The 12,638-nt window shown below is 46.5% G+C and overlaps 1 protein-coding gene across 1 annotated transcript; it reads right to left on the bottom strand.

The window, feature by feature from the left end:
• Nucleotides 1-803: 803 nt before the first annotated feature.
• Nucleotides 804-8,139, bottom strand: ADGRG7 (adhesion G protein-coupled receptor G7). Its single transcript, XM_055801893.1, is given in 7 exon segments — nucleotides 804-976; nucleotides 1,260-1,348; nucleotides 1,862-2,010; nucleotides 5,377-5,445; nucleotides 5,447-5,505; nucleotides 6,278-6,409; nucleotides 7,881-8,139. Coding segments are annotated over 7 exon segments (876 nt in total). The 3' UTR covers nucleotides 804-857.
• Between the last annotated feature and the right edge of the window lie 4,499 nt (nucleotides 8,140-12,638).

The raw sequence follows: 12,638 nt of genomic DNA, 5'->3' as shown, positions 1-12,638 counted from the left end.
GACCGAGGACGAGTCAGCTGGTTTCAGATGCCTAGTCTGAAACTCTTGTGGTTTTTATCATGTCATAGAAAGGCACACGTTCCAAGCTCAGCTCCCCCACACCCGCTAGCTTCTGCAGCAAAAGAAGCAGAGGAACTATAAGCTTTTGGTGGGGTTTTTTTCCCTCCTGGCCAATTTATCCTTTGAGCACTGCAGAGTGTAAGTAATGGACATCTGGAAAAATCCCATGTGACCATGCCATTAAAGACTATCCCAGTATGCAGGTGTGAGGATATGTACTGGTTGACACCTGACAGTAGTAGTAATTTGAGTTGAAATGGTTGATGTCTTTGGATTTCAGGCAGGGTACATATGTACTAGCTCTTGATCTTCATGTCTCTGGAGGTGTGGTCAAAGATTCATTGCATTCTCAGTTTTAGAAAACAAATTTAAAAGTCCCAAACACCAAAAGCATTCTGGCCATTACATGTACATGTGCATTAATCTATAAATAAGATTATCCAGCTCATTTGATGTGTGCATTTCTTGTACCACAGCACAGCACCAGCATGCATAAAAAAAAAATGTAATTGTTAATATTGGATAAGGGGTTCTTTCTTCCAAAGAAAATTTTTAGTGAGTATTCATCCAAAATTTTCCCAGCTGCAGTTTTCTGTAGGTGAAAGAACTTTCTGATATTCATAATGTTGAACAGTATCTGAACTTCAGTACTGAGGTCACCAATCCTGTTTTTCTACTTTGGTTGACTGATAATATCCCAGTGCTGTGTCTGCAGAAATCAGCAGTGGATGCATTAGGATTTATGGTACATACCGCCTTGTCCAGGTAAATCCAACAACACACACAGACTTACTTCGCTATGCCAAAAACAGAATTGTAGAGGAGCTTAATTTCAGTGGAGCAGACTGGATTGCAATGTTTGGCTGTGAAATGGTGCCACTCAAAGAAAATTACTCCATTGTTTTCATGAGGCTGCATTGAAATAATGAGTGGGATGAAAGCTACCATTATTTGTTAATATACGGCTACACGTTCCACTTCCGAGCTTCCTCTCTGATTTGGTTCTCCAGATTCTCTATCCTCATCATTTCTCCAAAGAAGAAGAATCCAGCCAAAATTGTTTATATTGGTATAAATCTACTGCATCAATGAAGTTGTATATTGGAGTTTAACATGAAAAATGTTCTGACTTGTCCATGAACCACTTTCATCCTGAAACAGAAGGGAAAATGCAGTTGACTACATCTAAAAATAAATTGTTGTAACATTGACAAGATTATTGTGCTTGAATTCTGTTTCGTTGGCATCCAAGAGTTAACTCACTGCAGCCATCACTGCCACAGATGCCCAAGACAAGCAGGAAAAAGCACAATATTCAAATGCAATTGAAATAAAATGCCCTGTGTGCTACATAGTGGATGGGCAAAGTAAGAAACACTTAATAGGCATCACTTGAAAGTGCACACAGCAGAGCAAATGAAGTACAGGCTGCCATCCAAGCTAACACAAGCTTTGTGCTAATGAGCTCATAAATACCACACTTATTAATTTAGGCAGTAAGGATTAAATTATTAACTTAAACATCAAATGATGCTCGTATTAGAATTTCAGATATGTGCAAGTCTAAACAACTGATAAGAAACAAATCTACACTCGGGTCTGAGAACTGACCCAGCAGTGATTCTACAAGCATGCACTCAAGGCTGCTTAAATAACTGCTAAAAGGCAAAATGAATGCATCTGGTTGTGGTGGTGTGTCCAGTTCAGAGGAAGGAGGGTGCTCCTTCTGCTGATAGAGGCAGGCAGAACTGATATCCCAAATACTAAGCCACAAAATTCTTCAGTTTTAGTGAGTCCCACCTGAGAGTCTCCTGAAACATTTGGCTTGTTTGGAATCTGCCCCGCGCCGCTGGCAGCAGCCGAGATGTTCTGTGTGGGCAGCTGCTCTGGCGTGGGGATGAGGGTTTGTGTGCTGCTTGCAATTAGCCAAGAAGTTGCTGAAATCTGCAGCTTCACAGTTGGGAAAGTGCCATTAGAGAGAAAGAAAATGAGACAAGGAAAAAGAGACATCACTTTTATAACATTCTCACATAAAATCAAAATGTACAAATAATTGGTGGTCTCAATTGTTTCTGTTCATGTCAAATGCACAGTATTTGGATCTTCTCCCAGGGAATGATGTCATGGGCTCCCAGAGCAGCTTGGGTTGCAAGGGAGCCCTGGAGGTCCCCTAGCCCAGCAAGGCTGGCTGAGACCAGGCTGCTCGAGTCTCACCCGGGGTATTCACAGCCTCTCTCAGAAATCTGCTTGTATTTCACCAGTGTCAGGCGGAAACACTTTCTCATGGCTAATTGGCATTTCCCATGTTGCTGTTTGTTGCCGCTCCCCCTAAAGCTGCACACCTTGAAGAGCCTGGCCCCATCGTTCTCCACACCTGCCATGAGGGAGCTGCAGACAGCAGCAGGACCTCCCTTTTGGCTTGAGGTCATTGGGCTTCTGAGTTAATAAACTTCTGTGCACCTTCCCCTGTAGCTTAAATAACCAGAACGGGATTTTTTGAAAAGCCATCAAAGGAACTCGAGAAGTATCATCTGCAATAATCATGCTTCTCAACACAGTGCTCAGCACCTGCGCCGAGAACATTATCCGCACTTCAGTACGTTATAGCATCAGCTTGGAATAAATGTAGAAAAACAGAAGGAATGTTCTGGTGCTGGAGATACCAATAGGAATTGCAAGAAGCACTGGTTGGGTCCAGTTTGAGTCAGTTAGTGCTTGATGGGTAGAACATAAACATCTATAGTATCCTAAAAGACTAAACACAAAAAAAGCTATGCACTAGCTATATGTTATATCAGGGGTCCTCAAACTACGGCCCATGGGCCGGATACGGCCCCCCAGGGTCCCCAATCCACCCCTCCGGTATTTACAGACCCCCCCTGCCCCGCCCCCGCCGGGGGTTGAGGGGGGGAAACCAAGCAGCCGCAGATGACGTCCTGCCACTTCATCCGCGCGCCGGCCCCCTGGTTAAAAAGTTTGAGGACCCTTGTGTTACATGAAGGTATAGCTAGGTAACAATAGGACTTAAAGAGGTGGAAAATCTGCTAAATATCAGGAGAATTTCCTTTGTAGGCTATGGAGACCAACCAGACAGTATCAAATCATCCCTTTTCTGATCCAGTCAATGAATAGCTTAAATGGATGGCTTCAATTACGAAATTGTTCTCAAATTGTTTATGCTGGGAAGCTATCAAATCAAGGCTAATTCAACCATGCAGCTTTGAAGTGTTTATAAAGCTCAGAATGGTAGGAAAGAAAGGTGAACGTGTTGCGCGGGGATGAAGGAAATTTGCATTTATAATTACTGGGGATGATACTATTTGACTTAAGAACATCTGCATGTGTGCCACGAATGGACAGCACATGGTGAACACCGAGTTCCACTGTTCTGGCTTCCGACTCTCATCGTGACCTTGGCTTCAAAGGGAGGGTTAGGATTCAGAAGGAATACAGTCCTTCCAAGCCCCGGCTGGGGTCACTAGCAGGGCACCGCCGCCTGTGTCCCCGCACCCCCAGCCTGGTCACTAGCAGGGCACCCCACCCATGTCCCCGAGCCCGGTCACTGGCAGGGCACCCCCACCTGTGTCCCCCAGCCTGGTCACTGGCAGGGTACCCCTGCCCGTGTCCCCCAGCCCCGTCAGTGGCAGCGTGTCCCCCAGCCCGGGCACTGCCAGGACACCCCCGTGTCCCCCAGCCCGGGCACTCGCTGGGTGGCGCCGTGGCCGCGCGGCGGGAGACGAGACCCCGCTGAGACGGCGGCAGCGTGAGCCTGTGTCGCCACCTGGCGGTGTGTCCTGGTAGCATGAGAATAGCTGCTGCTGACGGATGTATCCATCAGTATTGTATCGGTAAAGACTGCACTTCAGGGGGGATGGGACATCTGAGCCCTTTGGCGAAGGCTGCGTGTGGGAGGCACAACGCTGAGCTCGAGGGTTTCCCAGCGGGTGATCCAGGCCGGTGAAGGTGCCATCCTGGGGCAGAAATGCACGGTGAAAGGCTCCTCTCATATTTGAAGGGACTGGAGCTGCTGCTTTTTTTCTTTTTTGCTTTTTTTTCCATTGGGACTAGTGATAAAGAAACGAAGCACAGAAGCAGAAGAGAAGCTGTCACTGCCTACAATGTGCTTAGTCCCATTCAGCTCTCTATGCTTTGTAGATGTGGCAGAGCTAAGCCTTAAAGCAAGGCTTAGGTGTTTGTGGATTTTATGGAGAAAAGTTTGTCACTCATACAAGAGTGTTGGAATTTGCATTCTTGAGGGACAGAAGTGTTCTGTCCATGGCCAGCTGATCACAGGAGTGAATTGAAAGGCTTCACTCTTACTCTTTCCTGACTTCCTAATGTGTCAGTGCCAGCATCACTTCACGTCACCTGCTTCACATCAGCATAACAGCACGTTCCCTCACACCAGGATGCTCCGCAGCCCTTCCATGTTCTTGCTTGTAGAAGAATGGCTGCAGAAGCGTGGCCACGGAACCCCTGAGGGTTTGCACAATCCAGGCCTGGAATTAGAATAGGCCTGAAATTAGAAGTGTACTGGAATTAGAATTGTGCTGAAGTTGTTGTGCTGAAGTTAACAAGAAAGTGGCCTTGATCTATTCTTGAATCCTGAGACCAAGTAACTTTGTTGTACTAACAGGCCGTGGCTGTAACAAGCTGCAGCTGTTAGGGAAGACAGGTGCAAGGCCAAGGGAGATAGGGAGCGGAATGGGAATAAAGGGAGTAGCAAACCGCAAGGCTAAAACATAGCTAACGCAAATAGCTGCATGGACAGAATGCTTGTTCTAATCATGATAATTAGTGGTGTGAGAGCAGCGCGTGCTTAGGGGCTAATAACCAATAATATATTTGCTTTGGGAACATGCTTGTGTATTGAGGCTATATAAGAAGCTATATATAGAAGCTAATAAAGATGAGCAAGATGCATAACTCATATTGAGTAATTTCTTGACTCCGGTGGACCACTCTCCCAACACTCGCTGATTTGGGATCTGGGGCTGGAATCACCTCCATTCAGAGGTGTTTGCTGGGAACTGGGAACCTGACTGAGGAAACTGCAGGCCACTGAAGTATGAAATAGGATGCTGTTTCAGGCAAACCCAAGCAAAATAAAATAATCACCACCAGAAATTCAGACCATTGGCAAAGCAGACATGTGCCAAGAATGCCACTGAAAAAAGACTTTGGCTCTTCAGTTTTCTTTCTACTAAGAAATGTAGCACAAATATATTTCCTGCCTCAATTTCCTATCACTTTTTTTTTTTTTCCTTAGGATGATGCAGAATCTCAGACACTGTTTAAATAGTAATTTAAGATTACCTGTGAGGCTAGGGAGTCCAGATTTTTATTACAATTCAGAATTGGGGGGGGGGGGGGGAGGGGGCAGGGGCTCTAGAGTAGGAGTTCTTCCTTCTCTGGAACACATCTGGATTGCTATTGAAGTGTTAGCTGTAAGTTTGTAAAAGCAGAAATACACGCATTTAGTACAGAAGCACTCGCTCACATACACATGCCCTCATTGGGAATTAAAACTGTACTGTGGGTGTGACACTCTATCAGGTGTTATTTTCCGTTTGCATGTAACGTATTTGTCTTTCGGTGTTACAAGTGCTCATCAATTATTTAACTAGTTATTGTTCTTTTTAGAACATGTTTTATACTTGTATACACAATCTTAGAGTGGCTGACATTATTCATGTCAAATTCAGATAGCTTTATTTACGCTAGAGCTGCAGAAACACCTCTCTTAAACGGGAGGCACAGGCATCAGCACTGAGCTATCCGAAAGACTTTTTATCATGCCCTGAAAAACAGTTTATATGTCTTGAAAGAAATGCGAAGGGCTCATGGAGCAGCCCTGCAGCACTTACTCCTTTGCAAGGTCTCTGAAAGCTGAGACAGTTCATGGAACCCTAGCTGATGGAAAGCATCCTGAATCCTAATGCTAAATAGTAGTATATAAATAGATTTTCTGTCAAAACGCTGCTCAGGAGCAGATACTGACTCTGAGCCCCATCCCAGACAGGCACAGATAGAACTCAGTGTGCGTTCCTTAAATTCTCTGCATTTGGGGTGGAAAGCTGTGCGGGAAGATCTGCACTCCTGAGCTGTGCTGTTCTGCCTTCAGACACTGACCTCGCATCCGCTCTGGTAACCTGACGACTTTCACAAACCTTACATTTCCTCTGGGGAAGTAGAAATGGAAGGAAAACCCACATGCCATTCACAGTATCAGGTTTGCATTTTTCTTTGGAGTTACTGTATTTACCAACAATAATCTGTTCAAAAGTAAGGGGTTTTATAACGCTTTCAGAAGTGTTCACTGCGCAAGTACTGGCTTCACGGAAATAAACTGCACAGAAGGAAAAAACCTCCATATATCAGATCAAATATTTCTAGTACAAGGACCAATTTTCAAAATTAAAATAGTACTGAGAGAACAGAAGCTCATTGAATCTTTTGCCCTATAATGAAATAAAAGCAGTTGGGTAAATCTTGTCTAAACCCAAGCTGCTGAGCTGCTACAAGCGATACTTATGAAGTCACTGAAACCCTAAAAGCCCGTATTTTTTCCCATCTATCTTATTTTCACTGCCCCGTTCCTAGAAATTTTGTAAAAGGTTATAAAGCTTCACTTCCAGAGTCTTGTTACCCAGACAGAAATCAGGTTTGGTAACCTAATGCCCCAGAATACAGCAGGGGGGGAAATACACATTTGCTCCAAATGGGGTTTGGACAATTGGTGGGGGATGGTCCTTTGCTGACTCTGAACCATGATGGGTTGGATGTGGCTTCTGGTGCAGGAAGCAGCTGCCCTGCTGCCTGCTGGAATGGGACAGGGTGGCCATCCCAGCCCCTGCCATGTCTGAGCTCCTGGTACTGCCTGTGTCTGAAGGCAGGGTGATGAGCACGGTGGACCCATGGCCTGACACAGTATGGCAGCCTGTTGCATTCTCATGTCACACCATACCACTATAACTTAATACAAATTTACGTTGCAGTGCTGCAAACACTTGGAAAAAATACTACAGCACACAGGCAGAAAGTTTGTGCTTGGTATTAGGATTTGCAACATCCTGGTTTTGCTAATGTGGACTACATTTCAGCTGACTGTGTCCCATTAGCGGGACTAAGAAGCATGCTTATGGTCGGGGTTCTGGGGGGGGCTCAGGAGACCTGGAGCGTTCCCCGTGTTCTGGCACAGGCTTCCTTGCCAAGTCACTTAACTTTCTGTGGGTCTTGTTTTCTGTAGGGTTCAGTTTGCCATGACATGATGATACTTTCTTTCTGCAGAAATAGTTATGAACAAATAAGGATGCATGGCTCTGCAAAGGTTAGGTCTGCCTTACAGCACCCCATACCTGAACCTCACTTGCCAGGAGGTGACCAGTAGGGCACGATGTCTCCAAAGTGTGAGGTGGCAGGAATGTCTGGAGGGCATCAAGGCCAAGCAGAGGCTCCACATCCTCACTGGGAAATGTGCTGCAGTGACATACTGCCTTTCTAAGAAAAACATGTCTCTTTGTGCTCAGTCTCAGCCTCCCAAACTGCACTTTATGACTGCTGCCGCCTGCCGCTACCCAGAAGAGTTCACATTCAATGGTCTTTGCAACTCCCACTCCGCTGAGGCTGCTATGGGCTCTGCCCTCAGCTTCCTCTGCACAGCACCGAACAAGCCCAGCTCCCTCCGATGCGCCCTGCGGATCTTCTGCCCTCAGCCCCACACCGTCCTCACTGCATCCTGCTGGACCCTCCCCAAGGCTTTTTAGCTTCAGGCACAGGGGGCAAAGCTGAGCACAGACTCCCTGGTGGTGCCTCCTCACCAGTGCCAGGAAGGGGAGGGTACCAGCGTCCATCGACCTGTCTCGCTCCACAGAGCACAGCTGCCTTGTTTGCAATGAACACATGCTGCTGGCTCATGTCCAGCTTGGCACCCACCACCACTCCCAGGTGCTTCCCAGCAGGGCTGCTCCTCAGCCAGCAAGTTCCTGGTCTGCACCATGGAGATGGGCACTTGTCCTTGTTGGACACTGTGAGGTTTCTATTGGCACGATCCTCAGGTTTCTCATGGTTCTTCTGCATTGAAACTCTGCCATTTTAACTGTGTCAACAATACCTCTGCCCACCCCACATTTAGCATCACCTGCAGATCTGCTGAGAGGGCACGCTGTGTCATCATTCAGGTCTTTGCTGAAGATCTTACATGATATTGGCCCTGGTATTGACCAGCAGGTTGCTCTACTTTTACAATGTTCCAAACAAGTCACTGACTGCCACCCTTTGAGTTTGGCTGTTAATTTTTAACCCAGCTAATGGTTCATTCACCCAACTTGTACATCTTCACCGGCCAAAGAAGAATGCCAAGGGAGATGGTGTCAAAGGTGTCTCTAAAATCAAGGTACGTTACACCTGCTGCCCTCCAGCTGTCTGCCAGGCCAGTTGCTTCATACCGAAGGCAGCCAGGCTGGCCAGGCGAGATCTGCCCTTGGTAAATCCATGCTGTTCCCAAGCCTCTTCTTGTCTTTCACATGCATGGAAACAGACTGCAAGAGTACATGCTCCACAATATTTCTGGGGCCTGAAGCAAGCCTGACTGGCCTATGTCCCCCCAGGCCCCTTCCTTGCCTTTCTGAAAGGTGGGCATAATGTTGGCCTTTTTTCCGTTCTCTGTGGCCTCCCGTGATCACCGGAGGTGACAGAAAGCAGCCCCACCATGACACTGGCCAGGTCACTGAGCAGTCTTGAATGAATCCTGTCTAGACTCATGGGTTTGACTACTTTTGTGGTGACCCTGCCTTCCTTCTTATGGATGAGACCCAGGAATAAGTTGCTACATTCATGCATGAATACATATGCATTCATACATGAGTATCTATTCAAGCTTTATTTTTTAATCTTTTTAGTTATTCAAGCCTTGATCTTAAAGTGTTTTGGGATGGTGTATATGCATATCCATACTACTTGGATGCGAACTGTCAAAAGAAATAAAATTGTTTGGTACCTTTTCCCCTGCTGATGCAAATCTCAAATCTATTGCAAATATTCTGACCTCAGTAGAATTGCTCCAGAGTTAAAGAAACAAACAAAGCAGCCACAAACAAAGCAGCCACAAGTGGGAAGAAACCCAGGCCCTTTGTCATAGTCTGTGAAGGAAAGTAGCCATGACATCATATACAAAAGGAATTAAATATGAGCCAAGTGGAAATTTTCCATCAACATTGGAACAAAAATAATAGGTTTAGAGAAGTTGCCTACCCTATATACCCTGCTGTCACCTGCTGGCAGTAAAGTAGGTCACCTCCTCTGTACCCCAACAGCCCGCTGCGCTTCCCTTCAGCTCCCCCAACACCTCCAGCACTACGTTGCCACACTCCATGCCCCATCCCACCTCACTCCCCCCACTTCTGTGTCCTACATCCACCTTTAGATTCCCAGTACCTAAAATATACATATTTACTTTGCTAGCTGGTGGAGAGGAGAAATGCCACGGGTAGTTTAGAGCTGTGTATCTTAGTGGCTCAGCTGGGCTGGCCGGCCATGTGGCCCCAGCCTCCTCATCGCCACAGTGAGGCTCCCTGCCTTTTTCTCTAGTGAGGGACTTACAGGGTTGATCTTCTGTACCCAGCTAGTTAAATGTGCAAAACTCATAAGATCTCAAGAACTTTAAGACCTGTAACCACCTAGTGAATTTAGTTGGAACTGGTCAGCAAGTTGCCAGGAAGGTGGAACAACGGACAGGTGGGCAGTATAAACATTCCTCAGGAAAAGAGACTAAAATTCAGATTTTGTAAATGCAATAACATTTGTTATTTTTTCAAGTTAATGATGCCTGTCCAAACATTCTTACTTCATGTATTTTAGTAGCTTCAGTTAGTAAATTCTATTCTTTAAGGCAATTCTCAGTAAATCCCATACAAAATGCCAGAGGAGTGAACATAGGGAATTACAGAGTCATCACAATGGTTTGTTTCCAGTGCTGAAATCCCAGCTGTGATTATTTTATTTAAGCCAACTTTTCCAAAACATTTGCCCAAACATTCCCATCCATCATGAACCCATCCAATCTGTCATTGTTTGTTGGATGTGCTACCCACCCTGCCATAAGGGAAATGGCACAGGAGACCTGCAGTTTCTATGTACCTGGTCTTCACCAACAAAATTTTCCTGGATAAGCTGCAGCTCTTTTGACATCCTTCTGACCAAACGTGTGAGCTCGTTTGACACAGGTGCACCTGACACATGTCGGCGTATCTATGTGCCACACTGGGCACAGTGTGGGCTGCTGGCCTGGAAGGCATGAGCTGGGCATCCTACCAGCTCTGGAGATGCGTGGTGGCCCAGCACCCTGCGAGCATCAGCTGGGAGCACCCGCCAGTGACGGCGGAGCAGGGCTGAGGGGGGGCTGACACCAGTCAGCCAGTGCTGTGCCAGGCACAGGGAATGTGACCCATCCACACCCAGTGCCAGTGGCAGCAGGAGCTGAGGACAGGCATTGCTTGCAGGCTGCTGAGGTGGGCAGTGTCCCCTAAATACCAGCAGATCCAGACACAGCAACACTGGCCACTGAGGTCTGAATCAGGTTTTCAAGTCACTGTGATCTTCATACAGAGGAATTCAAACCAAGGCCAAATTGGCAAGAAACAGGCCACAGACAGTTGAAACCTGTAATGTCTTCCCCAGACATATAACTCATTTGAAAGAGCAACAGAAGAGGGTGAGGGGTACGGCCTCACCTGGCAAGAAAAGCCACATCACTGCCAGCAGATCCAACCCTGCTGAGCAGGTCTGGGCAGGGGAGAAAGATCAGGGGCCTCCCAAACCAGGGGATGTCCCAGAAATGACACCGGCTGCCCATGCTGCCTGGCTTGTACTGCCCTGTCTCACAAAGACATCCCAGCCACTCCTCTGGGCGCACATGGGCTCCATCCTGACGGACACCGCCGCTGAGGCAGAAGCACAGAGGTACCATAGATTCCATCGTGCCTGTATAAATCAAGAACCAAGATATAGATATAGATATAGATATAGATTCATTAACACATATGTAAAAGCGTGTGTCTATGTAATTTGATGAAGGAAAGAAAGAAACTTGATTTATTTGGAGCTTCAACTAAAAAATACCTGAGCCACAGGCTCACCCATACACTCAGTCACCAGTCCCTCCTTGCCCCTAGTGGGCAAGATGGCGTGGATGTGGGGTCAAAGCTTTCGGACATGAATTTGCATTCCCACAACACTGTGGGTAGACGCAGTTTTGTGCAGCTGCTGGGCAAGCGGGAAGCTCCAGAAGTCCAGAAGTTGAACCTGTGAAACCTGTGAAAGCCCAGATTACTTTGGCAGGACTTCACAAGAGCAAGAAGTCCCCAGACTGCAGGTGCTGAGGGATCCAGGACGGTAACAAGACGAGGGTACTCACGCATCCAAGAATCAGGCAGCGTGTTGGAAGAAGGGTTCACCGGGGTCAAGAAGACGCTCAATATGAGTTATGCATCTTGCTCAACTTTATTAGTTTCTAACACTACTTATATAGAACCGATACACATGCATATTCGTAAAGCAGAAATATAATTGGTTAGTAGTCTCTAAATGTGCGCGGTTCTCACACCCCTAATTATCATGACTAAAATAAGCATTCTATCCATGTAGCTAATTGTGTTGCTATGCTTCAGCCTTGTAGTTTGTTACTCCTTATTTTCCCATACCGCTCCCTATCTTTCTTGGCCCTGCACCTGCTTTCCCAGCAGCTGTAGCTTGTTACAGCCACGGCCTGTTGGCACAACATAATTACTTGGTCTCAGGATTCAAGAATAGCTCAAGGCTACCTTTCTTGTTAACTTCAGCACAGCAACTTCAGTACAGTTCTGATTACAGGCCTATTCTGATACCAGGCCTGGATTGTGCAGATCTTCAGAGATTCTAAGGCCATGCTTCTGCAGCCATTCTTCTACAGCAGAGGACTCTCGTTTAAGACAGACATTATAGGGTAAAGCAGATAAAACCCATGCCCCAATCTCAGCCATAGCCTCTACACACACTCCAGGATAAAAGCCCATTTTTATTCCGTCTTTTGGCAGAAATTGTCGGGTTTGTCCCAGGTAGGCTGCCACAGCTTCAGGGAACAAAAAAGCACAGTATAAGCAATAGCAGAGAAATTGCAGTCTTAGAAATTTCTGAATACATCGTGGTATTTGCTGCATTTGGTGAGCTCTGAAAATGTTAAGTTTTCTTAAAAAGACTGGCAAATCTTGAGTGGATAAGGGGTATTCTGCAGCAGAAAATTCAACAGGGAAGGAGCTGATGGACCTCAAGCTCTGAAAGATGAGCCTAAGACCTGGGGGATGTCCATGGCCAAGGCTTCCTCACGGTCAATTTCACCCAGTCCCCAGGTGAAGGATGGAGCTGGGATCCCTTCCCATAAGGTTCATGGTGGAAAGTGTGCACCTGAGCGCTGGGCACAGTGTGTACATTGAAATCATGCAGAAAACTGGAGATGAGGACTGCCGTTGGACCTGGCAAATGCCGGTGCCTGTGTTTTGCGGTGCTGACAAATAGAGTAAAGCCAGAAAATTAAATAGTAAACA

This window comes from Falco peregrinus, chromosome 4 (genome assembly GCF_023634155.1).
Source record: "Falco peregrinus isolate bFalPer1 chromosome 4, bFalPer1.pri, whole genome shotgun sequence".
Taxonomy (NCBI): domain Eukaryota; kingdom Metazoa; phylum Chordata; class Aves; order Falconiformes; family Falconidae; genus Falco; species Falco peregrinus.
The sequence above is the reverse complement of the archived record's forward strand: the minus strand, read 5'-3'. Positions and strand labels throughout refer to the sequence as shown.